Source organism: Bombus fervidus, chromosome 16 (assembly GCF_041682495.2).
Source record: "Bombus fervidus isolate BK054 chromosome 16, iyBomFerv1, whole genome shotgun sequence".
NCBI classification, from domain to species: domain Eukaryota; kingdom Metazoa; phylum Arthropoda; class Insecta; order Hymenoptera; family Apidae; genus Bombus; species Bombus fervidus.
The window spans coordinates 3515116-3543099 of NC_091532.1; the positions used below are offsets into that span (position 1 = coordinate 3515116).

The following is a 27984-nucleotide window of genomic DNA, read 5'->3' on the forward strand; positions in this document are numbered from 1 at the left end:
ATCATGTGCATAAAATTTTACATAGATTTCCGTTCTACAATTTTATATAAATTTATATAAATGTAAGTTGCTTTGATAGTGTTGTGTTTAATTTTTTTTAAAGGCGTATATTTTATTAAAGAAGAAGATATTGTAATCTTAAAGTGAACAATTAATTACAAATTTAATATTCAGACTACCATAAATTTGCAATAGAAAAAAATAACTATATAAACACAGTAATTAATAGAAATAATTTAAACTTAGTTCATAAAAAGTTATTTGAGGTATGTATTTTATAAAAATAGGTATATTATTTAGTTATTGTATCTAAAGGTATATAAACGTAAATTTTAATAAAATAATTAAATCATATTTATTTTATGTTAGTTATGTTTAGTCTTGATCTTTCATTTAATATAACAATAAAAGAGTACCGTGTTTAATTATTGTGCTTGTCTTACGGAATAAAGATTTATTTTCATTTTCAGAAACATGTCGAGCACATCACAGAAACACAAAAACTTTGTTGCTGAACCAATGGGTGATAAACCTGTTACAGATCTTGCTGGAGTTGGAGAAGTTTTAGGTCGTAGATTGGAAGCAGCTGGTTTTGACAAAGTATAACATACTTTTATCCAAATCTGATTAATAATTTGTATTTTATTAATATTTCTTTATAATGAAATGAAAGAGCAAATTATTAAAAGTATCTAAGAATAACTAAGGCAAATATAAACAATGTTAAAATTTAAGTAATATTGAGTAATATTGAGTAAATAATACTTTTTATATTTACCAATAACTTGGTAAAGGATTGAAACATTCATTTAATTTAATATTAATATATTAATACTTATTAACATACTTACAGGCATATGTAGTACTTGGACAATATTTGGTTTTAAAAAAGAACAGAGAACTATTCCAAGAATGGATGAAAGATTTGTGTTCTGCTAATGCAAAACAATCTAGTGATTGTTATCAATGCCTCTCTGATTGGTGTGAAGAATTTTTGTAAAATAATTATAAAATTTAATGTTGATATCACAAAAATGAGATTTTTAATATAGCAAAGTATGTATTGTAATATTGTAATGCAAAATGTAAAAACTGTTTCACTTTCGTGACTTCAAGATAATTTTAGATAAACTTACTATAGTATAATGAAAACAAATATCTTCAAAGGTACTTTAAAGTTTGACATAAATGTAATATGATATAGAAGTTTGTAATCTTATTTAATGTTTACATTAGATAATAGTAAGATACATTATTTTATGTATTAATGTTAATTTTTCATTACATCTTATTTATTTTCTGATACTGATATACCTTTTAAACTATTTTTTACATTTTTGCATATAAAACAATATGTAAACTGTTCAATGTGTGGATATTTTACTTATAACTGTAACAAAATTTTGATAATTCTTGTACAAAATTGTTAGAAGTGCGAGATCTAATTTGAAAATATATTTTTGGATATATCTAATAATTCAAATATTTTAGTATATACAAATTTATACAAACAGTTATATATACAAAAATATTGCACATATATACAATAAAATCTAATGATATTTTACCTCTGATGAGTATATTAATCTATTGAATCTTAAGACGACTACATAAAATTAGTGGCAAATGTTGACAGTAATGTTTTTTATAATCCGTTTATATTATAAGATTCTAATAAATAATTGATGTTAAATTAGTTATTGCCAACTCATTAATGAAACAAACGAATAATTGTATTTTTAATACGTTGTGTATATTGTTTTATTGGGAAGAATTTATCATTGTAGATTATGGGGTTAGGTAATTCAAGTATTTCATGTGAAAGACGCTGCATCAATTTTATTAACGAGTGTCAACTTATCATGATAAATATTTTATTAAAATGTGTAAATCATTTTCAAAATCACTTAAAAATTGTGATATTAAACGAAAACAAGAAAATGATACATTTTCTACCTCGACTACGTAAGAAAACATATGAAATGTTAGAAAGGTTAGTTTTTTAAATGTATTATATATTTATTAATATAGTTTACAAACAATTATATATTAATAGGAATACAATATCGATACCGTATACTGATGAGAATTATAAAAAAGTTCTAATAAATAAAAAATTTGATAGTATACGTAGACACATGGAAATGCACAAATGTGTACAGAGAACAGAAATGGCAAGTATTATAGATCTTATAAATTCAGTGCGTAAGTATAAACAAACACGTACTATTGCAATATTAATATATTTATATATATATATATATATCTATATATATAGAAAACGTTCTTCCTTAAAAAGATTGTATGCATATTGCAGATGTTATAGATACTTATAAGATATTCTTGTTACTTTCCTGGTGTAATAATTTAATCAATTGTTTACCAGTAGACAAAGTAAAACTTGGAAGATCTTTATGGTTGATTTTGGATGTGTGCAGTATGTTCTCAGTATTACATATTTATTCTATATCTTAAAATTAATAAAAAAACATAATTTCATGTATCTTTTTTACATTGAATTTGAAGATTTTGAGATGTCCACAGCCCATTATAATGAGCTTTTAAAATTATATACAAGAAATGAATATGATTTTTCAACTATGGAATTACTAATGCACATGAAATGTAAACAAATTTATCCAAATGATATCACATATGAGATGTGTATTAAATATTGTTGTATGAAGGGGAATATTGACATGGCATTAATGTTTGTTGAAGATATGCGGAAGTTAAAATTTCATATATCGGAATCTGTCTTTAATTCATTAATATTGGGATATTCTCAATCTGGGTAAATATACAAGATTTATTTAATAAACATTACATTATTTTAATAATTAGTACGATATTTAATTTTTTAATAACTAACGTGTGTATATTTTTCAGAGATATAGGGAATGTAAATAAAATTCTAGACTATATGAAAGAACAGAAATTAAAATTAACTACTGAAACATATGCTGCTCTTATATATACTCATGCTAAATTGAATAATGCTGTTAAAATCCAAGAAACAATTCAGCATTGCAATTTAAACAACATACACTTCTCTAACAAAAATATTTTAAATGTGATTTATATATTAGTAGGGAATAATAACATCAAAGATGTTCACACTGTAAGAATTTCTAAAAACTTTGTGGTAAAATACCACTAATATGCACCATGAAAGTTAATAATGGAACATTTTGTTTTAGATGTATCAATATTTAAAAAAAAAGAACACCATTCTAAATATTGAAATAGAAATTATATTGAAGTTAATAAGTATTAATCACATATACTTAGCTATGAAGGCACTATCATGTATAGGTTTACATGATAAACACCCTCAATTTGAAAATATTCTGAGATTAATTTCAGAACATGTAGTTAATAATAGAGTGGTAAGAACAATATCCTTTTTTGTTGTTACATTTTTTATATTTTAGTATTTACCTCTAATATATTTATTTTAGTTAATTAATGATATTATTAAGCTATGTACGATTTCTGAAGACGAAACAGTGTTCAAGAAATGTTTTTTAATATTATTATATTATTCGTTAATGAAGAATGACCATTTATCTCTTCCTTTGCTTAGAATATTTAAAAGTCATTATCTAATAAAGCCACATTATTTTTGGCCACTTTTACTTAGACAGGCAACTAAGTATGATTTTGAAGGTATATAACTTATTAATTTTTAAAGTATCAATAAAATTCATTAATACTGTCAATATTTCATTAATATTGGTTATATCAATAAGTATATGCTTTTAGGTATTTTAGGTATTCTTAAAATTATGGTCAATGACTTTAATATATTACCTTGCATTGATACAATTAGTGATTACGTTTTACCATTTACTTTTGGAGAAATATCTCACACAAGAAATTTATTAATAAAACATAATATAAGTGAAACAATGATTAATAATGCTTATGTATTATTACTATTGAGAAAAAAAAAGATAGCAGAAGCTGCTATATATAGTAAGTCTAAAACTTTAAGACATATATAGAATAAATATATTTAGACTAACAATCTTACGTTTTTTTTATAGTGCGATATTTCAAAGGTGAATATTTTTATAAAATTATTGCTTCTGATCTCAGACGAGCTTCAGTGTTTAAAAATGATACATATAATTTTGTAAATATCAGTAAGAACCTAATAGAAAACACTGATTCAAATTCAATATTGATGTTAAATAACAAATCAAGTAATGTAACATTTGTGCCTATGGACAAACAGTTACATGATTTTATGATTGATTTTCCATCTCATAAAACGTGGTTGATAAGGGTATGTAATTTTAATTTTATAAATTACAAATTTTATATAGATTATTATGTCACAAATCTTTTTTTTTTTGTTATTTTTAATAAATTAGAATAAAAGTTACATATATTATGTTGTTTGAAATGTACTTTTTATAATTGCATAATTACAATAGTAGAATATATGTAATAAAAAACATAAGTAATAACCTAATAGTTACAATTTTGTTGTATTATCTTTCTAGGTAATAAAGCAGTTGGTAAATGACAACATTAACTTGTCTACTGGAACAGTAGGAAGAATACATAAATTTTTACATGAACAAATAACAGATGATATAGTACAAGTTCTTCAAAGTTTAACAAAATAAAGTGATGTGAAATTACCCAGCAATTTTATATTTAATAAATTTCAAGTTTATTAGATCATATATTTGTATCATAATATTCATTCTGTAGTTAGAAGTATAGATAAATTAAATGGCAAGACATTGATTAATAATTATAAGAAAGCAATAAGTATTTTGAACAAATTAATTATTTATTATATTTTTAGTTCTTTGAGTATTTACATTTTTATGAATTTTTTGTTGAATTGTAGGTATAAAAAATAAAATTAATCCACTAATAGTTATCATCCCACCAGCAGTAAAAAATCCAGGATCATAAGATTGAAGTACATCATATAACCATCCTAAAATTATGAATTATAAAAAGGTTTAGAAAATAAAACTTATGACTTAAAAAATTGTAGACACACCTGCAATGGGTGGTCCTAAAAGTGATGCAAAACCTTGAAATAGTAAAAGCTGTCCAAAAGCATTGGTGAGACGATTTAAACCCAATAAATCTACTAAAATCACAGATGTAAGACCAACATAAGCGCCAGACGTGAATCCAAATATAGAGGAATAAAGTGTGAATGAGGCAAAAGATGTGCAGAATGCACTAAGAGTTGTAGCTGGAAAAATACAAAAAGATTAAACATCATGCACGATTTTCAATTAGATATTAATCTATTAATACTATTTAAGAGATTTGATTAAATTTTATAAATAATAATAAAGGTAATACTTACAAATGCCACATATAGTAAGACATAAATTATATATTAATAGTCGATTAACCCATGGCTTGTCTGAAACATATCCTAAGATTATACGACCAACTGTATTAGCAATTCCGATTATTGCAAGAAGATAACTTGCATCCTTTTTATTAATTCCTCGTTCTTCAGCTTGAGGCTATAATCAATATTTTCATGAAATATAGCATAATCATAAATATATTAAGAATTATAACTTTTATAATACAAATTTTTTGTAAAAATATGTTAAACAAAAATCGTTTATAAACAAATTAAATAGTTTCTGTTATTAAAAGATTAAGAACATTTTTTAATAAAAGTAAGTATATATACCAATACATAGATATATGGTACATAAAATCCAATACTGGTGCAGAAATTAGAGAAAGTAAATAATATAAATACTGGATCTTTTAACAGAGAAATGGTTACATCTTCTTGAAAGGCATTGAGCTTTCTGTCAATACTAATTTTAAATTCTTTATTACCAGCTTTTATATAATCTATTTTATTAGGTAAACTTGTAGAGGACTTATGAATATGAAAGATTTCTTCGCTATATCCTTGCATTAAATTAGGGCTGTAAATAAGAACTATGTGTTAATAATAATCGTATTAGAAAATTACAAAATTTTATATTTTATATATCGAAAAAGATGTCTGTATTTATCTCTCTGCATTTTTATAATAATAATAATGATAATAGATGTTAATGCTTAAATTATTAATATCGAATAGTTATATATATATACATACATATATATATATATACATATATAGAATAAATACTGACTGCTCTTTATGAATATTCTCTAAACTGTCTTGTATCACATTATTTGAGATCAAAACAGGTTGACTCAGGGACTTTAAACCAGCACGATTATTTTCCTTTCGAAAACTCACACTGTATATCTTTTTACTTTGTTCCTCGTTAGATAAATTATTGGAATATTCTTCAGGATTATTTTTCATGTTCCGTGAAGATTTCTGAAAATCGAAACCCAGATCTATGACGATACGGTACCGCTGGTTTAAATACATGAAATTTTTATATATCTTATTCAACGCATCTGATCTCATATACATATAATATACATATATATAATATACGCGTTCGTATAAATTGCGCTTTCATTCTTCTTTATTTTTTATAATTCGATTTCATGTATAGTTTGATACTATTTATTACGCGATGTAAATGCTGTTATTAAATTTCTTATAATAATACATACAAGAATCCTGTACCTCTGTAGAACTTCTCTTTTTTCGTTTATCCGTTTTAAGGGGCCTAAAAAGCGCTCCAAGAACGGTGCAGTTCAGAACGATCCCAGAACAAATTAAAATCGCTCCTCGCCATCCGTATGTCGCTATAAAGTAATCTAAGCAAGGTGAAAAAATTAATGTGCCTAAACCAGAACCGCATACTGCGATTCCTGTTGCAAGGGACCGATACTTTTCAAAGTAACATGTCACGCTGACAATCGCAGGTAAATAGATCAATCCAAAACCTAGTCCTGCAATAAGAACAAATTGCTTCTGAATTTATACGCTGGCATTAAAGGTTTCTATATAAATTAATAAAAATATTTTCACCTGTTCCAATGCCGATCGTAAAGTATAATGTTATAATATTTCGAGCCCACATACTCGCCAATAAACATGCACTGGCCAATATCGAACCAGCTATAGTTACAACCCGGCATCCAAATTTATTTACGAATAAACTTGATATCGGACCTTTAATTAATCTTCCGTTATGTTTTTAGGAAATCGAAATTATTGTGGATGAAAAGTTTACCTGAGCACAAAGTAACACCGACTAATATCGACGCAATCCATGCAGTTGCACCTTTTCCCTCCTCGAAATAATACAGAAGTTCTAAATAAAAAACACCGAACGAATATGTCACTCCATCTGCTGCAACAAAATATATTGTTCTTTCATATAAATAGAGTTTTTGATGTAAAATAATGTTTAGTAGAGGATGGTTAAACAACTAAATAATATACGTAGTAAGTAACCTCTTCTTTGGGAAGATAAATAAACGAACGATACCTTATAATTGTTATTCTAATGACTTTTGTCTTTATTAGTGTTACAAGAAATAAAAGAATTGATAATAAAATGAGTAATCTATTTAACCTAATTCGTCAATAGAAAATTGCATTATACTATTCATCTTTAAATTATCGCTTCGTTATTACTTTCCTTCTTATGAAATTGTTCTTGTTTTATTTTATTTTATTTTCAATCGTAGTTACAATAAATTTAATAAACTATTACGATATTTAAGAGCAATCATGGTATTTAACGTAATATTAAATGAATGGTATAACATGAATTTAATATTATTAACAGACGCATATTTTGTATCACCTCAAAGGTGATATAACGCAATTCTTTGTCACTGCCATACAAAAAATATGTTTTTCGTATCGTATTCTGATTTTACGTATCGTGAAATTACTGTTATGCGTAATCAAAGTTTCTCTGTATGAGTATATTTCCATACATATGGTAAGTGACGAACAAAGTGCAATAACTCAACAATAATACAGTTCGATCGCTGGTATTGTCTTTGTAACGAAATAATCTTCGTTAAAATTCTCTCATCGCATAGCGTATTGATATTTGTCATTTTTCAAATGGAAATAATTTCAAAGGTCGTTCTAATCCTCCTCTTATATGTATTGGTATCGATAACCCTGTTACCATAACTTTTTTGTCACAGATACAATCATCGCCTTTAAATTTTAATACATCTAATACGATGCCTACAACGAGGAGAAAACAAGCTAGTAATGTAAGAAAACATGTAATAGAAATATTTTTGTGTGTCAAGATAAGAAGCTAAAAAGACGCATAGATATATGTAACATATCGTGTTAATGTTTCTGTAATGCCAAGGCCAGCGCTTTTTTTAATCTGTCTTTTCTGTTTCTGGGATCCGTGGAAACTTTGTGTCATCTTATAATGTACTAATTATCAATTAAAATCTGTTATAAATCTAACTGATCTAAAAATTTATCGTTTCATTATAAACAGTTATATTAAGCAAATGTATGTATAGATATCTATACATTTTTTCCGAATTATATAAGTATATAAGTATATGTATAAGAAAGGAAACAATGATTATCTTTTATCAATTTCGTCAAGATATGTGTTTTCTTGGGAAAGTTAAAACCAGCAAGAAATCGAGGATGCGCCAATGAACATGCTTGCAAGGTCATCTTTTTTTTCTTTCGAACCATCACGCACATAATGATACATGTGTATGATTTGTGCATAATATAGAACACGCTTAATTTACTGTATTTGGTAATATTCTGTTTTGTAATAAGCACATAATAATAAACACATGTTACAAATCTGTTCTCGTACGAGAGAAAATGTGTCAACATTCTTAAGTATCGCTCTTTCATAAGTCATGTTCTGAACACGAGATAGAAGATTTAAGAAACTGAGAATGGTTTTAAATCGTTTTGCTTCTCTTCGTTATTTTATTCAATTAACATAATACCTATTGAATAAAAGGAATGATAACATAGAATTAACAAAGTAAAGGGAATAAAACTTCTTTTTATGACATTTTTATGAGATTAAAAAAATCGATTTATTAATACATAGATCGTAAATTAATTTAAATGAATTTCTCGTGAAGATTAAAAATTGTTCTTGATATAGTGTAAATACGAAGCGGAATCTAAACGAAAATTTTACAATTCCGTGAAGTCTTTTCTTTTTATTGCTTTATCTTAGAATGTTTTTTTCTTTTTTTTTTTTTATTCTAAATTAATAAAGATATCATTTATTCGATTAATATATCTAAAACGTGACCGTAATGGTAACAGTGTAAATGATAAATCTGTCGAAAAAGAGGAATAAGTATACTTTCATTGAAATGTTTATTATAAGTAGCAGTATAATAATTATATTTTAGATAAAGATAAAAAATTGGAGATAAAAGTTATGTGAATTTTTTTAGTATGTAAAATATACTTTACGGTATTCATATTAAATTTATAATATTTTGAATACATATACGTTTACGGCAACATAAAATTTGAAATTAAAAATGAAAAGAGAAAGTTGGCATGTTTCTTCGATATAAATTTTAAACTAAACTTAAAATGAAGTTTTAAGAAAGTATAATGAAACGAGGAAAAATCGGTAGCTTACCAATTACATGGATTAAAAAAGATGCTAGAACTACGACGTAGCCCCATCCTCCGTCCGGTGGTAAGGGTTGCTTCGTAGCTGATGACACTGAATAATCCATTGAGGTACAGGCGATATTTTCACTTGCATTTTTTTTATCTTGCCTATTTGCCTCAGCGGAGGAGCTGACAGTCGCGTGTGCCATGAGCTGCGATTATTGAACTTAGTGAACGTTGTTTCTCGCGATATCAAGTACATATGTATGTATGTATCAAAGTTTTAAGTTGGTGCTCATATAGTGGAAGGGAACAGAGAAGAGAAGGGGTGATCAAAGCAAACCTCGAGGAACGCGTTACTTTTGATAGTACAGAAAATTTCATGAATGAAACGAAGAATTATTCTTGTCACGGAGCAACGCAGTATAATTGTTTTGTTTTTCAAATATATCATTAAATATAGCGATTTAAAACGATTAAACGAATTTAGAAAGCGTTACGAATTTTTTAAATTATTTTTCTTTTTATTATTCTACAAAACGTTAGAAGAAACGAATTTAATACTAAAAAATGTTTAATTGATAACTGATTGCGACGTTACTAGTACATACTAATTTTTGAATTAATTTGTTTCCGAATATATTTACCGAATATCACAGTTTTTGTCGGGAAAGTATACATACAGCTTCGTGCGATAGAGCTCTTTGTTTATTAAAAATAATAATATTTAATATACAAAAATTTAATTGAACTTCAAAATAAGATGAACAAGTAAAGCATGAATTGAATACAAACATTTATTAGCCTTTGAGATTATTTTCTTTATTAATGCAGAGTGCATCTTCTATCAATTTTCTGTTATAAAATCAACTAACTGTTCTATTAACATCTTCGTTATGTCCTTTTGGATGATCACTCATTTGAGGACGTAATTCATAGGTACAAATTGTTACACCATGATGATGTGAAGGTGTCCATTCACCTTTTAATCCAATATAATAAAGTTTTATTTTATCTGTTCTTTCAGTACCAGTAAAGTGCAAACTTAAATGATGTACAGATGAGAATTTAACCACCCTACAGTAAAAATTGTATTATATTTTTACATTATTATGATACTTTATATAATGCTTAGTAACATAATAAAACATACATACTTAGGAGAATATTCATGTACTCCCATTGTGTCTACACATAATTCAAATTCTTGTTCAGGTTCTGTAGCTACATCATCAAATGTCATATGTGGCCTATTTTTATACCTAAAAGAATAAAATATTATTTTCTATATTAATAAAACATATTTTATATTTGTATAGGTTAAACTTTGTTTCTAGACATTCAAACTCAGGAGTATTTACAATTTTACTTTATTTGGATGCAAATCATCTTCTCCTCCAATAATAATGAGGCCTTTTAATTTTATATTTCCTGTAAACCTGAAAAAAGATGACAATATCTATGTATCCTTACAAATAGTACGTTCAAATAAAAAACATACGGAATGTTAAATAGAAGTTCATTATCCATATCACTTTCAACATACTGAAAAAGAAAGGTGAATTGTAATGTAAAATTATAATTATATTTTGAAAAATTTGTAATAAATATTTAAATATATAAACAATTACTTTATTTCTGTCCAGCCTATTTTCCCATGGTTTAAATACAGTAGCTCCGGTAGATTCTTCAAATTCATTTAAACATTCTATATTTTCTACATCAATTTTTTGATATAAATTATATTGTACGCCTAATTCTGCATCATTGTGTGTAACACCACAATTACATTGATGAGGCATTGTAGAACAATCTGTAAAACATTTGCATTAACATTTAATATGAACTAGATAAATAATTAAAGTAAACAAAATTGTTATCCAGTAAATAGAATTGTTATCCAATAAACAAAATTAGAATATAACGATATTATAACCTTAAAGAGAAGGAATAAATAATATATCAATGAAAACTAACTTCCTCAGTCTTCAACGTCATAAAACGTTTATGGTACTAGAAGTAATAGTCGGACTTACGCATAAATTTTAAAGATTAAATATGAAGTTTTTATATACATATATTACTATTTATTAGAAATATTGAAATAAATTATAGATAACTACAATTATTTGTATGTTACAATTGATATTATTAATGATAAATTAAAAATAAAATTAGGTAAGGAATTATAGATTCGTTTCAATTTTAGATTCGTATCACAAGATAATTTAAAAAAATTATTATATTTTTATATGAATAATTCTATTTTGAAATAAACATCATGATAAATATTTGTGAAGTTCAACATTTCACATTTTAGTTATTCATTCCTAATTGACTTTTAATATATTTGAACTTTTTATATATGTTCTAAAAATTTTATTTCCGTTAAAGCAATAAATGTAATCAATTAATAATATATATTTCCTACTGTGCTAATAAATGCACTATATATAACGCGAGAAATACTATTAAAATGTATATAAATAATTTTATATACACATAGCAATTTCTTAATTTCTCTTTTTTTATATTTAATAAAATATTATAGATTAAAAATATTTGAATCTACTTACAATATTTATCGCTATTGGGGTTCGGTTGGCAATATTGAACCACATTTTATATACAACTTCATTGAGTTAGCACTATTGTTTTCTGTACAGTTTGGTACTTCAGTCGTATGCAGTAGATTACATATATCTGGGGTTAGCCTTTAAAAAAATGTAAAAACGAATTATATGTGTAAATATTAAGATATTACCGTTCATAAAAAGAATTATTATACAAAACGTAAAGAGCTGCTTATGTTTCTTAGCTTTTAAATGCTTTACCAATCCTCCGAAAACCGTGACTGTATTCGTGAATGCTTAATTGATTAATGGTGATTCCATAGTAAATGAATATTTGCATGCTGCAGTTATGTGCTTCCATTGTGAAAACATAATTGTTTTATGGTGATAATATGTCAAAATCAAACATAAGGAAGATAACGGTTGACCCTACGAAATGTAATACAGACTCTCGTCGACCAAGTGTGTTTGAGAGGTTGGGGACCAAACCAGCAGTCACTGCCGGCCAAAATTCGTCGGATTATTGTAGAAACTGGGCACTAAACGGCAGCTGTTCTTATGGAAAGAATTGCAAGCAAGTATAATTTTGAAGTTGACTTACTTTTGCATAGAAAATTAAATATGCATTTGTCTTTTATAGTAATAAACTGTAATTGTTAAAGCTACTATTTAAATAATACAGTAAGAATTATCACTCTCATTTTATTTAAGATGATCATCATTTTCTTTTCTTGATATTGCAACTAGATATGCAAATACTCACACATTAATAAGTCCGTCCAAGCGTGCCAAAAAGGATAATGCTATTGCAAGTACAGCAGGAGTAAGTGCATAATCTGTATTATCATACTTTTAGTATAGAAAGCTTGCTTAGAAAAATTAAAAGCATATTATCTTATTTGAAGATGGATATTTACATATATGTTTATACTATGTAGCTTATTGAGGATCCTTTTAAAAGGCTTACTTCTAAGATCATAAAAAAGCCATCTCATAGCCCTGATTTAAATTTGGAAGAGTGGAATCAAACAGATTTGGAATACGAGGACGAAAAAGTGTTAGAAAGACGTAGACAGTTGTTACAGCGTGAACTAGAACTACAAATGAAGAAAGATAAAGAGGTTCATGGGAAAGATAAAGTAAGACAGAAAAAAAAGGCTATGACTTCTTCCTCTAGTTCTCATACTTCAAGTACATCTAGCAGTAGTAGTAGTTCTAGCAGTGAAGATTCATCTTCTAGTTCAACATCTGATTCACGTAAAAAAGTTAAAAAGATTAAATCTAAACGGCATCATAGTGGATCTACTGACTATGATGAAGATAAAGAAAGAAGAAGGAAGTAAGTCGTAATATATATGTTACCATGCTTTTTTGTTTTTGAAATAAAACACTATATTAAGATAATGTTTTTTTTATAAATCAATAGCTAATTTTCTTATAAATATACTATTTATAGTATAAGCATTATAAGATGACAAGTTAATAATTAATATATTTGATTTAAATATATGAACCTTCTAATATTTATTATAATTTAATAACCTTGACAGATTAAAATTGAAAAGGCTTGGAACAAAAAATGAAAAACCATCAGTAAAGAAAAAACGTAAGTTTGAAAGTAGTTCCACAAAAAAGGAGATTAGTGCTAGATCTGCGAAGAAATACAGTTCATCTACAACATCAAAGAAACATTCTTCTACACCTCGTACAAGGTCACCAGCAATACAAGCTTCTACAGCAGTAACATCAACGACAGCTGCAGTATTAGGTTCCTCTGTATCTGTGCCTCATCATGGAACATCTAGTAAAGTTAGAGAGAGAAATAGAAGTGAATCCCCCAAAGCAGTAAAAGCTAGAGATATGGATAAAGAAGATAGACATTACAAGAAAGTGAGAGATGTAGATGAATTATCTAAAGATAATACTAAGAATAAACCTTTTGATAAAGTCAAAGAACAGGACAAAGAAAAAAGTCGTGCAATAGACGAAAAACTAAAAACAAACGAAAGATTAAAGGCGAAATGTAAAGATAAAGATATACGTTCTAGAACACCTCCGATATCCGAAAGATCGAAACACCAACATTCAAAAGAAACGATTTCAACGAAAACTCGCCGTAGTCGTACACCTGAAAAGTCATCAAGATCCAAAAGAGAACTCACGCCGCCAAAAGCTCAAGATAGACAGCTTTCTACAAACAGATCTCGAGATGCGGAAAAAAAAGATCGCGAATCTCATAAAAGTGATAAAACTAAAGACAGGGAGGACATAAGAAAAAATGAACAAAATAATAAAACTAGACAAGTATCGAATCAAGAAGAAAGCCATAGAAGGATTGGCAAAGAGTTTGATGATAAAACTTATCTAGGAGAAAAGACTCGCCAAAAGAGCAGAGAACGGCGTGATAAAGAGCATACGAGGGATGAACGTGGGCATTCGAGGCTTGCTCGAGATCAACGAGATGCTCGTGATAAAGACAAAGAAGATCTACAAGAACGTTGTCGTGAACGACCACGGGAAAGAGATCGTGATCGAGATAGAGATCGAGAACGTGATCGTGAGCGAGAGAGAGACAGAGATCGAGATCGCGATCGTGATAGAGATCGGGATCGTGATAGGGATCGCGATCGTGATCGGGATCGAGACCGTGACAGAGAAAAAGAACCAATAAAAGCAAGAGATAGAGATGTACCACCTTTAGTTACAACGTCGCTAAGTTTAACAACGGATAAAAGTTCACGTTATAGTCGGGATAAAGAACGAATAGTGATGAAGGATAATACCTTTGAGAAAAATGGAACTCGAGAACGTAGAAGCGATAGAGAAAGAGAACGATCCGAAACGAAAGCTCTTTCTGATAGGGATAGAACATCTCAGCGTATTGATAGTAGATACGATAGAAATACTGTAGATAAAGATACACCAGCTCGTAAAGCTGGTGTAAATTCACCTAGGGATCGTGTTGATCGTTTTCCGCGAGAAAGATCTTTAGATAGAACATCGTTGCTCGATAAAGGTGTGCACAATGCTCCACCATTGCCACAAGCTCCTTCTTTACCAGCCGTTCAGTCTTCTATAGCATCTTCGTCGTCTTCATCCGCACCGCCTACGTTGTCAAGTTCGCGAGATAATTTAATCGACAGAATAGATATCGGGCACTATGATCGCGAAAGACACAGACGATTTAGTACAAGATATGATCGAAATCATACATCTGAACACGATCAATCACGCGTTACACCAACCAAAGTTGATCGTTTAATCGAAAGACGCGAGACTAGTCCACGACGAACAATTGAAATAGACAGAAACTATAATAGAAACTACGGGCGTTTATCAGAACATTGGGACGAGCAGGACGAAGCGTCTTCACATTTAGATTATCGTGATCACCATGTTCATGAAGATGATAGAAGAAAAACTGTTGACGGAAGGAGATATGATAGTCCGTTTGATGAAAGACGCGGAATTCGTGAAGAAAGATCCCGGGAATCTAGATATGTCGTTCAAACTACTGATAGAACTTCATTTGATGATCATCGACATCATCATCATCATCACAGGCATCCACTTTATCCTGGAGAAAAGTTAAGGAGTAACACCTCCATACGGTATGTCGATAGCTATAGTTATTAATCCTTATGACTAGTAACGAAAGTATTTAAATTTGTATGTTTATATTAGGGACGAAAATGTTCCTAACGATGAGTGGGATAGTCATCATCGTGATGTAGAACATGGTAGAGAACGAGCTTATGGACCTGTTGATTGGGAAGAGAGAGAATGGCGAGTAAGAGGATTATGGGACAGCAGAGATAGTCTTCCTCGGTCAGAAGTGCATGATGATGATTGGAATTCTCGATATGATAATTCTGTGTCAGATTGGAAATCAAGTGATTCTCGAAAATGGGATAATCAATCAGTGCATATTCGAGGCCATTATAGAAACGATCGATCTAAGGAATTAGAAATAGCAGAATCCACATCACATAAGTATGCCATGAGATGCACTCTTGTTTATTTAATTATTTTTATAACAAGTTAATTTGTTTCCTTTTTAGTAAAAGACGAACTTATAACAGTTCTGAAACTAGAGACGAATGTACAGTTCATAGTTCTAAACAAGCATCTTTATATGGTAGTATGAAAGAAGAACCTATTAATAAAAAGTTAATGGAGCTTGCAGAAGGTAAATTATCTACAACTCGAGAGAAATCTACAGATACTTTCCAAAAGAAGGCTATATCAAAAGAAAAATCCGAAACGAAGGAAACTGTTACCTCTGAATCAAAACGTACTTGCATTGATGAGTCTTTGCAGACACTTCATACTGAAAGCGATCTCAGTGACATTAGCGATGATCCAGATGACATATTAAATATGGAAGATATCACAGTATGTTCCATTTATTTCTGTATAACTAAGCTAGATCATTATTACTTTGTAAGCTTACATTATTATTTAATATTAATATCTACAGGATATTGATGCAAATAAAACGCGAATAACTAAGAAAACTCCTGATACTATACAACGAGATGGTCAGTTAACAACTCAAGAAGCAGACCTCTCATCTCCAAAAGAAACTATAGAGGAAACAGTCTTTAACACAAAAGGGAAAGATAATACTGATGCAATGTCCTTTAGGTAATATTTATAATTTCTAAAGTTCATTTATTATTACTATATGTAATATACAATAATCGCTGGGTTAATAACTAAAATTGTTCACAGAAATATGGAAGACGAAAATATGGAAACTATGGACTTTGAAGAAATTTCTGATGGTGAATTAGAGGAGGACATTAAAACGAGTGGTAAAGGTTTAGGCGATGCTTTAGGAGTTGACTGGGAAAGTCTTGTTAAAGAAACACAACCTCGCAAATCTACATCATGCAATCAGAATTCAGAAAATCGCTGGCAGTGCAAAGCAATTCTGCATAGAGTTGGCGTCTCTGCGAAATACGCAGGCGAAGATGTAATGAAGAAACTGGCAAAAAAATATGGAAAAGACGGTTTGTTGTCCGATTCATTTTTATTTAGTGACAGTTACTCTAATCGTATTTATTTAACTAAATGATTATTTTCAGATCATTCAGAATTGTTTTTCCATAATGTTGCATTTATGCATACAGCACTTGCACGAAATCGTTTGCTACGTGACTTAAACAATGATATGCTACCTACAGTGGATGATTTTCTATACAGGTAAATATTTTATATTTTTAGTAGGATGACATAGCTTTAACAGAGTAACAATGCATAATATTATTATGTTATAGGAATAATAATGTAAATATCGATGAGGATGTGGATTACGATTTAGAAGTTTTAAGACCTTGTACAGCTTTATATGAAGAAGCAAAATGTTTATTACAACAGGCAGTATGAAAGAACAAAATTGCACTTTGCTATTATACCATATACGATAGAGCATAGGGTACAAGTGCATCACTTTATTACCTGCTAGTCTGATACAGCTATTTAGCTATTTCTTGCTGTCAATTTAGCCATCTGGGGTGCAATGTAAAAAGAGATTAAATTGATACGTTTTTCTTAATATCTAGTTCTTTAATTTTCCATAACTAAATGTCTTTTTGTATATTATTCAATCTTTATGTCTCCTTTAACGAAATTATAGTTACTAAAACTGAACATTATTTTTAAAAAATATGACAGTTTTCTAAACGATACAATTTCATTTTAAAAGAATTACACGTTTTCTTTATTGTTCTGTAAGTTGTTTTATTATACGGTTATAAGTAAATTTTATGTTCTATTCGTCGATAATACCTTTTATACAGCAATTGGTTGTTTAAAATAGTTTTTATCATGTTCAAATGTAACAGCCGAAACAATATCGTTTTGTAGTATAGTGATTGCCTTTTTTAATATACGTTGATTTTCATCAACCTAAAAAAGATATTCGATGTAAAGATAAAACATATCAAGACAACATCAATAAATGAACAATACAAGCATAACAACGAAATTTAGACATACTTCCTCAATATTTGGTTGTTGTTTAAATCGTTTTATTTTTTCAAGATTTGTGCAATATAGTTCATATAAAATAAGACCTGAAATATTAAATCAAGATACATATATATTTAATATTTTATATGTAGTATTAATATTAATAGAAAGATAGCAAAATTCTAAACCTTGTTGCAAATGAATTTACCTCTTTTTCTACAATCACCACAATTTAAAGCATCCAATACAGAAAGTAAATCGTTGCAGAATTTCGCTTTTAGATTCAGCTCTGTATCACTTAAATCTAACATAATGTTTGAAAAAATATCATATAATATACAAAGTAATATATTTTTAACAAAATATATTTGTATATTATCCGCACCTTCCCATTTGGCGCCATCACTCCTGCCATAATACGAAACAATTCGAAACTTCATATCTACAATACAGTAATTGCTCCAAGGAGTCAAAAGTGAAAGCTCCTTCTGCAGAAACTTATAGATCTCACGTGGTGTTTTGTATAGAACTTCCTTTATGATTCCCGCTATACCTGAACGAATCGAACATATCTAGTAAAAAGGAAAAGAATGAAGTATTTACCTAGAATTGAAAGTTACCGAGATCGAAAACATTTTAGTTATTAATTAAAGTTAGTAATTAATAGTTAATAATAAAATTAAATCAATGCGCTTAAATAAAAAAATTACAAATACAGAACTTGTTATTAAACGTTAACGTTATTTAATTCTAAACTGGAAATTAGAAAAATTTGTAAAGACGAAAACATTAAAAAATTGTCTAGGAAGCCTAGAACAAATTATTAATCATACTACAAGTGAAATAAATAAATATGGTTATTAACCATATCTATGGAATATTTTTGAAATTATTAAATTTTAAATAATTTATATAAATACCTGCCGATGATTTAGGGTTATGCCACATTTATCACAAATCCAAGGAGTAGTCATATTAAGAGGATCTAGGGGTAATAACTCTCCGGAACATTTGTCAGATGCGCATAACAGTGCACCTAGCCTAGATTTAAATTCCTAATATGTACCATTTAAAATCATACATTTTTATATTTTAATCTTTAATGCATATGTTTATACATTTAAAAGCAACATTAAATGTAAACTTGCCGTAGGATCACTGCATCTTTTGCACATGCAGGAGAAGTGTTTAGTTATACTTAAAAATTTCCGCCGTAATGTTGTATCCCAAAATAAACTCGTATAAGTGCTAGTGATCTCCTCTCCAGCAGCAATCGAAAGGGCAGCGCTAACATACATTCGAAATTCTCCATCGAAATGATGTCTTGTATTCGGTACGCAACAGTGATTTTGGAACGAGGCAATAGAATAAAGTCCTCGTAAACTCGCAGAATGGTCCGTGTCGTGGACCATAATCGTTTCAAACGAATTCGTATTAAGTATTCTGCACACATGCTTCATCAATTCCATATCTTCCTCGCTTGGAGAATTGGTCACATTCTTTTTCAACTGTTCGATCTTTTCACAGAAATTATTTTTATAATAACAGGAGATAAAAATGAAAAATATCATAAATATTTTATGTAATTTTGATCACTAAGCAAATATTAATACCAATAATAATTATCATGTTAGTAACATTAATATTTTTGGAAACCGTTTTATGCGTATTAAGATTTAAAATACGATACGCAATTTTTCATACTTTATTTTCCTAATATTCTTCATTAAATCTGTCATTATTATAGAAATATAAGCGTATAATGAAGTTTAGTAGTCCTTCTTTCTCATCATTGGAGAAATCTTCAAAAAGCTAATAATATAACGAAGTCGTACCTCGGGATAACAAGTCAGATTTTTATCAGACTGAAGCGTTGCCAAGCATTTACGCTGTTGTTCCGTTAGAAAGAGTGCACGGATGGGTACCACAGCCAGTAATAAGTTTGGGGACCAATCGGTACCGCAAATCGGTACCAATGATTTAAGATATTCACATTCATAATTCACATGCTTTGGCGAATTTTCACATTGAGTCGAGCAAACTGGCAAGCCACAACCTCTATCGCACGGAAATAATGCGCATTCGTTCTTGTAACATGATACACACATTTCAAAATATTTGCCTGTGTATTTAGGTCCGATTAATAGAGGCGAATCAATGAATATTAATTCATTTTGTTTGATGTCTCGGGTAGCAAACATGCCACGACCACCCAATAGTGAAGAACGAATAGTCCACGGTTTTGGTCCTTTCAGGAAAATCTTATTTTCCTTTAAATGAGACAATAACACCTCCTCTACTTTCTCTGGTTCTACAATATCCTGAAGACTCATGTTAAATAATGATACTCTAGAGTGACTCGCTTGAAAGATTCTGACGACTGATTTCAAAGGGTGGTGGTACTGTAACCAGTACTTCATATACTTCACATATACTTCATATATACTTCAGAGTATATATACGTTTAAGAATACGTTCATTATGTAATGCAATCATACAGGCTGGGCAAAAAGTCGCGAAAGGTTTGGAAATATATATCCACAACTTTTTTTCAATTTAATTTTTTCTTATTTATCTTCTCAGAACTTTTGAAGTACACCTAGGATATGCATTACGGTAGGTTAGAACGTTATTCAACGAGCCGAAATTATAATTTCATTTGCAGAATTTTATTTCCAGAAATTCGAGATTCGACTAAACTCCTCGATCGCCAGACAGCTTCTAATTTTTTCCTACGTCTAAAAGGAAAAATTACTGCAGAACATACTCGCTTATGTATATGAAAGATCGGCGTTTCACATGGTTGGTTGTATTATTATTATGCAAGCATGTGGTGCTATCGTATTTCTTGCCAGTGTATCCAGTTTCGGTCCAAAATAGAGTTGGAATTTTGTAAGTAACGCTCGTATTTCGATATCCATTACTTCGTACGTATCATGTTTAATCGTCAGAAATCAGAAAGGAGGAAATAAAAGTCACGATGTAAAGTAATAATATTTTTGTTTGCCACATATTTCATATAAATATGAGTATAATGAAATAGAAATAAAATTAATCTTTCGTTAATGAACTGAGATTTTTTCGATCAATCATTAGATAAATTAGTTATTATATGTTTCAAAATTGAATAGAAGTTATTATTGATGAATCAAATTTTCACGCAAGCGTATCCGATAGGTATTATCGTTTGTATAGTCCTAAGCGTTGCTAAGACTACCAAGTGGTCAACTACCTGCTACAAATACTAGTTAAAGTATAAAGCATATCTATATCGCATTCGGATAGTTATATCATTGAGAAAAGTGTAAACCGATGGAAGTGGCGCATCATTAGCGATTCACGTTTCTTTGGTCCTTTTGATAAATTAATTAAAGCATTGAGATACAAGAAATTAATTGATTTTACCATCTACATTAAAATAATTGTATAAATATAATTTCATAAATCTAAATCCTTTACGGGTTTTCGTATCATATAAAAAGTTTCGAATGATCTATAGCAATCATCTATGTGAAAGTTACGCTATTTTTATTCAGAATGCGTTATAGAAGGGTGCTTACTGAAAGGTTTACGAAAGAGAAGATTCTTATTCTGGCAACATTTTTTCTCTTAACGATTGGCTTTTCACGAGGTATAAATTGCAGTGGTGATCCCTGCATGTACGGAATTTGTTTAGAAGACGCGAACAGGTACATAAATAATTCCAAATAAAATAAATACTTCTCACTCTTTATATTTAATTAAAAAAAAAAAAATAATAAACAAAAAGAAAAAGATTATAAATAAAAGGCGACTCTGTATAAGTTTTTAAAATTAATATATTAGTCATTCGTCCCGTGCATATAATACAGCACTTATTCTTGCTACTGTATCGACGGTTACACTGGAATCAATTGCGAGATCAATTGGAATGATTGTTGGTCGAATCCTTGCCTCAACGGAGGGACATGCAACGATGCTGTTGCAGCTTATAATTGCACCTGTACTGAAGGGTTTGTAGGTAATTCATGATTCCTTCGTTTGCTTTTCATGGCATGTTTCGAAAACGACGCGTTGACATGTTAGCACAGAGGGTGAAATTAAATGATGTTCGTGCTTCGATTTCCTTACGGAGTTGCAAAATTGAAATCAATTTTTTATGTTCGTATGATCACACGGTTAATCAAACATTTTACTATTGTACATTATATTACGGTGTGCATTTTTAGGTATAAATTGTGAACAAAGATATAGCGAATGTTCGAATCAACCATGCCTGAATAACGGGACTTGCCTCGATTACGATGGTATCACCTGTCAATGTCCTGATGGATATTCAGGTACAGAAGCGTAAAAATTCGTACGCCAAAAGTTGTTCCATTCGATCTTATAATTTGTTTCTTTTTAAGGAGACTATTGCGAAATCGATGCTTCGGTTTGTAACGATACAATATGTAAAAATGGAGGTGAATGCGTGGAAGGACCTGGATTCTCTTTTTTTTGTCGCTGCTCGGAAGGTGTAATATTTTATCGAATAATCTAGGCAATTTACATTTTAATTCGAGTATTTAAATATACCGAAGATTAATTCTTTTTATTACGAAGGTTGGACAGGTCGATTGTGCGACGAAGATATTGATGAATGCATCACATCACCGTGTAAGAACGGTGGTCTTTGCATTAACATTCCTGCTTCGTACACTTGTGCTTGTTTATTTGGTAAGTTGTAATTGTTTATTATCAGTAATGATGTAGAAACTAAATTTATAATTTATAAAGAGTTAACTTTGTCGTATTGTTAAATTTTAATATTAAACGTTCTTCACAAGGATATACCGGTAAAGATTGCGATAAAGCCATCGTACCGTGCGAAGAGAATCCTTGCGAAAATGATGCAGTATGCTTATTCGAAGACGAGCGACCAGTTTGTTACTGCGTACCAGATTATCATGGTGCGTTATGCGAACTAAAATACGACGATTGCGAGTCGAAATTTGCAAATTGTGAGAACGGAGGCACTTGTATCGACGGTATCAATAGCTTCACTTGTGCTTGCCCAACGTTCTACAGTGGACCATTTTGCAATGTCTACGATCTTCCATCAACTTTCTCCACTATCGAAGAAACATTCGAGACTGATAACGATCAAAAGAGTATTACTCTTACTTCTTTTACACCAAAATCATCGACACTGCCAGAAATCGAGACACCATCGTCGATTACTGCTTCCACAACGGCACAGTCTTCGACTTCTCTTAAAAGCACTAGTCGTCTCTACACAATATGGTACCCTTTTATGGAAACAACGTCTTCGACTGATAAGAGTTTCAACTTTTTTAGTAGCAGTAGCAGTACCACCGTTAGTAGCAACATTGGTGGAAGCACCACAGAAAGTACTCCGTTTGTTACCGATGTCTCGGCTATGTATTCTGTTACAAGTAAAGAGATATCTCAAACTGAAACAGTCTCGTTAGAATCCCGAACATTTCCCAGTGTTTCGAGTGAAGTCTATTCGGTAACGTCGCCGATAAAAGTTGAGACGGAATATTTGACACAGAAATCGATTCACAATGAAACGACTACGACTGAAATTATTTATCAAGAGAACGGTGACAGGATGTTCACGTCCACCAGCGATACGACTCCTGAAACTAGTAGCAGAACGAAATATGTTCCAAGTACAGGGTAACAATAATCTATAAATCACGAGTAATTGTATAAAAATAATAGTATGCTAAAATGAACGATCTATTCTATTTTATGTCAATTAGGCATTATCCAGATGCAACTGCATCTGTTGGAAGAGCGACAGAGGAATCTACGACAACAGAAAGTGAAAGAAATAATGGTTCATTATTCCCTACCGTTGCATCCTCCTCTAATTTTACAGAGTTTTGGCAAAATAAAAGCTCTGACTCGAGTACGCCAATAATAGAAGTGCCAAGAACTATACCTCAGACATTTACAGATAAGTGGACCTCTACAAAATTAACAAAATCTTCGAGTACAGAAATGGAAAGTTCTACGTCCGCTTTCGCTAACAATATCTCTTCATCTGTAACAATTAGTAGCTCTGTAAAACCGATATACGATGAGAATACTACCGATAGCGACCATGAACAATTTTCAACGAAAACTGAATCACCAACAACTTCAAGAAGTACCATAATTCCTGAATGCCTTGGAACTTTGTGTTCAAGTTCCACAATATCACCTACGCGCAATGATAGCGATGCAAGTATTACATTTTTTTCTTTCTTACTTAGAAATAAATTTTTTGTTACGATGTTTACAATAGAGACATTATCTTTTTCTAGTGTAACTGTTCACGCCGTGAAGATTGTAAACCTGAATCAAGTATAATACGGGCGGCGTTTAATGGAAAATCTTACGCGAGACAACACGTTGATGTAGAAATTTCAAACGACAATAACGCAACGTTAAAAATTTTTGTCAGGCTTCGAACACGTTATAAGGATGGTATTATATTACATGTTTATTTCGATGATGAAAAATATGCGTTGGTATATTTGGAATATGGTTCTTTAAAGTTTCAATTCTCCTGCGGACTTGAAACTATGTTATTGGGTGAAATAGATTCGCCTATCGACAACGGGTATGAAGCGGATATTGATACGAGGTAAAATAATACAAAGATGATAATATATTGCTTATCATATCCATGCATTGAATTCGCTTACTTCATATATGCAGGTTTCAATATTTCATGAAAAATGAAACTAACAAATGTTCGGCTCGTTTGCTAGTAAATGAAACAACGGCAGTTAGTGGAGAACAAACTTTACCATTACGTGGAGGTCTTCCACGACATGCCAATTTACATTTAGGTGGTATACCATTGGTATTTTCTCACTATTTCGCTCACGTCTCTATGGGATTTACTGGCTGTATGAACTCATTGAAAGTTCGTCTTTCTTACACATGTACATGTATATTTGAAAGCATTCGGAAAATTAAAAAGCATGTTTTATTAATATAGATAAACGATATACCACGTCATTTCATCCGTGATTCCACAGAAACGTTTCAAATTGAAGATTGCACATCGTTTCTGTGCTTATCAAATCCATGTCAAAATTTCGGTGCGTGCGAAGAAATAAATGGTGCAATACGTTGTAGATGCATAGCTGGGTAAGCTAATTTGCAATTTATTCAACAAAATTTGGTATTAAAAAATATTGTCAAATAGGATATTATTTAATTGAATAGATATACAGGCCCATTTTGTGAACGTTCAACGTGCGATGAAAATCCTTGTGCCCTGGGTGCAACTTGTATTAGTTCACCGGGTACGGGTTTCGTTTGCGTTTGTCCACTTGGTACTCATGGGCTCTTATGCGAAGAAGGTAATATTGTTATAAATATACATATGTATGTATCTCGAAAATAAAATATAACTATTTTTTATCCTACACTTCTAGATACTGTTATAATGCGACCATCATTTTCTGTACTTGTACCTGGATTCTCATCATACATTGCTTACGGCATTTCAAATTCTATAAAAGATGCAATGGAATTGAAATTGAAGGTCATACCGCGTACTTACGAACAGATATCTTTGATAGCTTATTTAGGACAAAGTGGATCGCGCCAAGATCTATCAGATCATCTTTCCATAACATATGTTCGTGGTTATATTATGCTAACCTGGGATTTAGGAGCAGGTAATACATCTTAATATTTTAGATATTTAAAGATTTTTTAGCTCTGTTGAATTTCGTGAAAATATTCTCTAGGTGTTCGCAGAATATTTACAAACGTTCCCTTGAGTGCTGCAACAATGGCAGCAACAGCAAGTAAAAGTCATATAGCATATACGATTAGAATTGGAAGAAAGGGTCGAGATGCTTGGCTTGCAGTGGATGGTATAGGCAATATAACTGGGCGAGTGGTTGGAACCATGACACGACTCGATGTATCACCAATACTTTATATCGGTTCGCTTTTCATAATTTGATAATTTTATTTAAAAAGTTTATATTAGAAGATAGATAACCTGCATACAACATTATTTATAAAAATTATTTCTGTTCAGGTGGACACAAATCAAAAAATTTTGAATCTTTACCTCATGATTTGCCCCTTCATACTGGATTTTCTGGTTGTATATTTGACATTGAATTACGCACAGAAACCGCTATTTATTCAATAACCAATTCAAGTCCTGCAACAGGTCGTGGTGTTGGTGAATGTCATAGAAATGAATGCATTCGTCATTTATGCAAAAATGGTGCAGTATGTTTAAATCATGGAGCTACATATAGGTAAGTTAATTTATAGCTAGTAATAATTTAACAATAATTTAATATCTACATAAAATATCAATTAATTATTTCAGTTGTATTTGTACAAAAGAATGGATGGGATCTGACTGTTCCATACCAGTAGAGGCATTATCTTCTGTTGACTCATCTTCTTGTCATACTTCAAACTAGTAAAAATACTGTTACTGTTTCATTTCATTCCAATACACCACATGTACAAGTTTTGTACAAAATTTATTCAATTAATTTTTATAAATTAATCAACATTCTTATTATCTATTTTTGGTTGATATGACACAGAATAAGAGTTCAAATGCACAAATAAGATAGCTGCAGCTAAACGAGCTTGTAAGTCATATTTATTTTGATCATGGAACCATTCTACAGAACCCCAATGAGAAATCTACAATAAAAAGTAAAGTAGCATTCAGCAGAGAAACATATGTTGGCTGTAAACTTTTTAGTATACAAATTGTTATACACACTTGATAATTTTCCTCCAAGCGTGATTGCCTTACTGCTTCCTCTATACTAATTACTCTTTCTGCTGCAGCTAGGGTAAGGATTACAGATTTGATTGCATCCACTCCATACATAAAACCTACAAACATAATAGTTTCGTAACATTGATTGCATATTTGTATATATTAATAAGAAAATCATTTACCATAAACTGCACTATAATTGTAGGACATTAAGTGTCTTGTCAATACTGTTTTAGTTTCTGAAGATACAGTAGGAGCTTCTATACTCTGAGTTTTAACTAAATTCACCCCATATTTATCACAAAACCATTGTACTAGTGGGTCCCAATTTTCAGTTTGTATTTTGTATAATTCTTCATTTTCCTATAATTATTCTCTGTTTAATAAATGTCTTACATTATATTACATAACAACATTACACAATATAACATATTTACGTATGAGTGAAATAGTACTGTATCCATTTCCAAACAATTCACAATGTAATTTGCCATATCTTGCTTTGTATGATTATTAGGATTATCTATTACAGTATTACACAGGGCTGTCTGTAAAATCGAATGTATAAATATATTGGATCTTGTTTATTAAATTATGTACTATATTTATACTTATAATTTTGAAGATAAACTTACTAGATGCATACTACTTCTATCAATAATGTTTTTCTGCATATCCCATTCTGTTGCTATAGCTAAAGCTAAAGGTTTGCTTTCCACTTGTAATATTTTTCCTTGTGGTGTTTTGAGCTTCCTTTGATCAAGTGTAATTTCAAATTTTCCATCACACAATAATATATTTGTTTTTCGATAAAATTTTCTAAGGGTGGCTAAAATATTTTATAAAAGCTCATTATCTACTTTCATTCATAAAATTATTCTCCCTTTCATGTTTAGGAGCTTATGATACCGATATGTCAAAATAGGTTAAAAAATGCAGAAGGCTTTATAATTTAGAAAGATGTATCTTTACCTATATTTCTTACTATATTGAAGGTCATAACCAATTTTTTATGTCTAAAATAATACATTTTTACTAAATATTAAAAATCCGTCTGTTATAAATATTATTTCATCCTTTTAACATATAAGTAAATATGTTTGATTTGACAAACAATTCGTAACTCGTAACGCAACACGCAACTACAGTGCAATTCCGCAATTTGATATCGT

The 27984-nt window shown here is 30.0% G+C and overlaps 8 protein-coding genes across 12 annotated transcripts; 4 read left to right on the forward strand and 4 right to left on the reverse strand.

Annotated features, from left to right (window-relative positions):
* Window positions 1-61: 61 nt before the first annotated feature.
* Window positions 62-1696, forward strand: Baf (barrier to autointegration factor). Its single transcript, XM_072019664.1, has 3 exons — window positions 62-266; window positions 471-600; window positions 854-1696. The coding sequence occupies exons 2-3, from the start codon at window positions 475-477 to the stop codon at window positions 998-1000; spliced, it is 273 nt and encodes a 90-aa protein (XP_071875765.1). The 5' UTR covers window positions 62-266; window positions 471-474; the 3' UTR covers window positions 1001-1696.
* Window positions 1697-1790: 94 nt separating this feature from the next.
* Bsf (bicoid stability factor) lies at window positions 1791-5664 on the forward strand. 2 transcript variants are annotated; one of them, XM_072019647.1, is made up of 11 exons: window positions 1791-1993; window positions 2057-2205; window positions 2300-2437; window positions 2527-2794; window positions 2890-3121; window positions 3201-3389; window positions 3462-3669; window positions 3766-3978; window positions 4050-4291; window positions 4512-4678; window positions 4868-5664. In XM_072019647.1, exons 1-10 carry the CDS (start codon window positions 1791-1793, stop codon window positions 4635-4637), a joined length of 1968 nt encoding a protein of 655 aa, XP_071875748.1. In that variant the 3' UTR covers window positions 4638-4678; window positions 4868-5664. The 2 variants fall into 2 exon arrangements, with proteins under 2 accessions (XP_071875748.1, XP_071875749.1); XM_072019648.1 differs by having other exon boundaries at window positions 2318-2437.
* LOC139995817 (monocarboxylate transporter 5-like) lies at window positions 4787-9775 on the reverse strand. Of its 3 annotated transcripts, none has more exons than XM_072019650.1 (9): window positions 9537-9775; window positions 7152-7271; window positions 6947-7090; window positions 6599-6867; window positions 6147-6340; window positions 5687-5933; window positions 5345-5510; window positions 5060-5227; window positions 4787-4960 (listed from the first exon to the last, which is right to left on the reverse strand). In XM_072019650.1, the coding sequence occupies exons 1-9, from the start codon at window positions 9718-9720 to the stop codon at window positions 4800-4802; spliced, it is 1653 nt and encodes a 550-aa protein (XP_071875751.1). In that variant the 5' UTR covers window positions 9721-9775; the 3' UTR covers window positions 4787-4799. The 3 variants fall into 3 exon arrangements, with proteins under 3 accessions (XP_071875751.1, XP_071875750.1, XP_071875752.1); XM_072019649.1 differs by having other exon boundaries at window positions 5027-5227; XM_072019651.1 differs by lacking the exon at window positions 9537-9775 and adding an exon at window positions 7497-7734 and having other exon boundaries at window positions 5027-5227.
* A 515-nt stretch (window positions 9776-10290) lies between these two features.
* On the reverse strand, window positions 10291-11636 carry LOC139995822 (PITH domain-containing protein GA19395). Of its 2 annotated transcripts, none has more exons than XM_072019660.1 (6): window positions 11448-11636; window positions 11143-11324; window positions 11013-11056; window positions 10873-10950; window positions 10669-10773; window positions 10291-10588 (listed from the first exon to the last, which is right to left on the reverse strand). In XM_072019660.1, the coding sequence occupies exons 2-6, from the start codon at window positions 11311-11313 to the stop codon at window positions 10378-10380; spliced, it is 609 nt and encodes a 202-aa protein (XP_071875761.1). In that variant the 5' UTR covers window positions 11314-11324; window positions 11448-11636; the 3' UTR covers window positions 10291-10377. The 2 variants fall into 2 exon arrangements, with proteins under 2 accessions (XP_071875761.1, XP_071875762.1); XM_072019661.1 differs by having other exon boundaries at window positions 11489-11623.
* Window positions 11637-12158: 522 nt separating this feature from the next.
* LOC139995811 (uncharacterized) lies at window positions 12159-17644 on the forward strand. Its single transcript, XM_072019633.1, has 10 exons — window positions 12159-12658; window positions 12832-12907; window positions 13023-13423; window positions 13635-15695; window positions 15769-16077; window positions 16146-16479; window positions 16565-16731; window positions 16819-17099; window positions 17175-17292; window positions 17367-17644. The coding sequence occupies exons 1-10, from the start codon at window positions 12477-12479 to the stop codon at window positions 17473-17475; spliced, it is 4038 nt and encodes a 1345-aa protein (XP_071875734.1). The 5' UTR covers window positions 12159-12476; the 3' UTR covers window positions 17476-17644.
* Window positions 17645-17851: 207 nt separating this feature from the next.
* Window positions 17852-20480, reverse strand: LOC139995818 (SET domain-containing protein SmydA-8). The gene is made up of 7 exons (XM_072019652.1): window positions 19896-20480; window positions 19209-19577; window positions 18981-19115; window positions 18446-18632; window positions 18269-18364; window positions 18088-18164; window positions 17852-17997 (listed from the first exon to the last, which is right to left on the reverse strand). Exons 1-7 carry the CDS (start codon window positions 20478-20480, stop codon window positions 17881-17883), a joined length of 1566 nt encoding a protein of 521 aa, XP_071875753.1. The 3' UTR covers window positions 17852-17880.
* Window positions 20481-21597: 1117 nt separating this feature from the next.
* On the forward strand, window positions 21598-27215 carry Eys (eyes shut). The gene is made up of 15 exons (XM_072019643.1): window positions 21598-21749; window positions 21912-22060; window positions 22269-22379; window positions 22449-22556; window positions 22645-22758; window positions 22869-23724; window positions 23811-24273; window positions 24357-24679; window positions 24754-24964; window positions 25040-25191; window positions 25270-25406; window positions 25482-25727; window positions 25800-26000; window positions 26099-26327; window positions 26402-27215. The coding sequence occupies exons 1-15, from the start codon at window positions 21598-21600 to the stop codon at window positions 26496-26498; spliced, it is 3549 nt and encodes a 1182-aa protein (XP_071875744.1). The 3' UTR covers window positions 26499-27215.
* L(2)k14505 (ATP synthase mitochondrial F1 complex assembly factor 2 homolog l(2)k14505) lies at window positions 26543-27967 on the reverse strand. Its single transcript, XM_072019657.1, has 6 exons — window positions 27785-27967; window positions 27448-27641; window positions 27250-27360; window positions 26995-27175; window positions 26813-26928; window positions 26543-26730 (listed from the first exon to the last, which is right to left on the reverse strand). Exons 1-6 carry the CDS (start codon window positions 27840-27842, stop codon window positions 26584-26586), a joined length of 807 nt encoding a protein of 268 aa, XP_071875758.1. The 5' UTR covers window positions 27843-27967; the 3' UTR covers window positions 26543-26583.
* Between the last annotated feature and the right edge of the window lie 17 nt (window positions 27968-27984).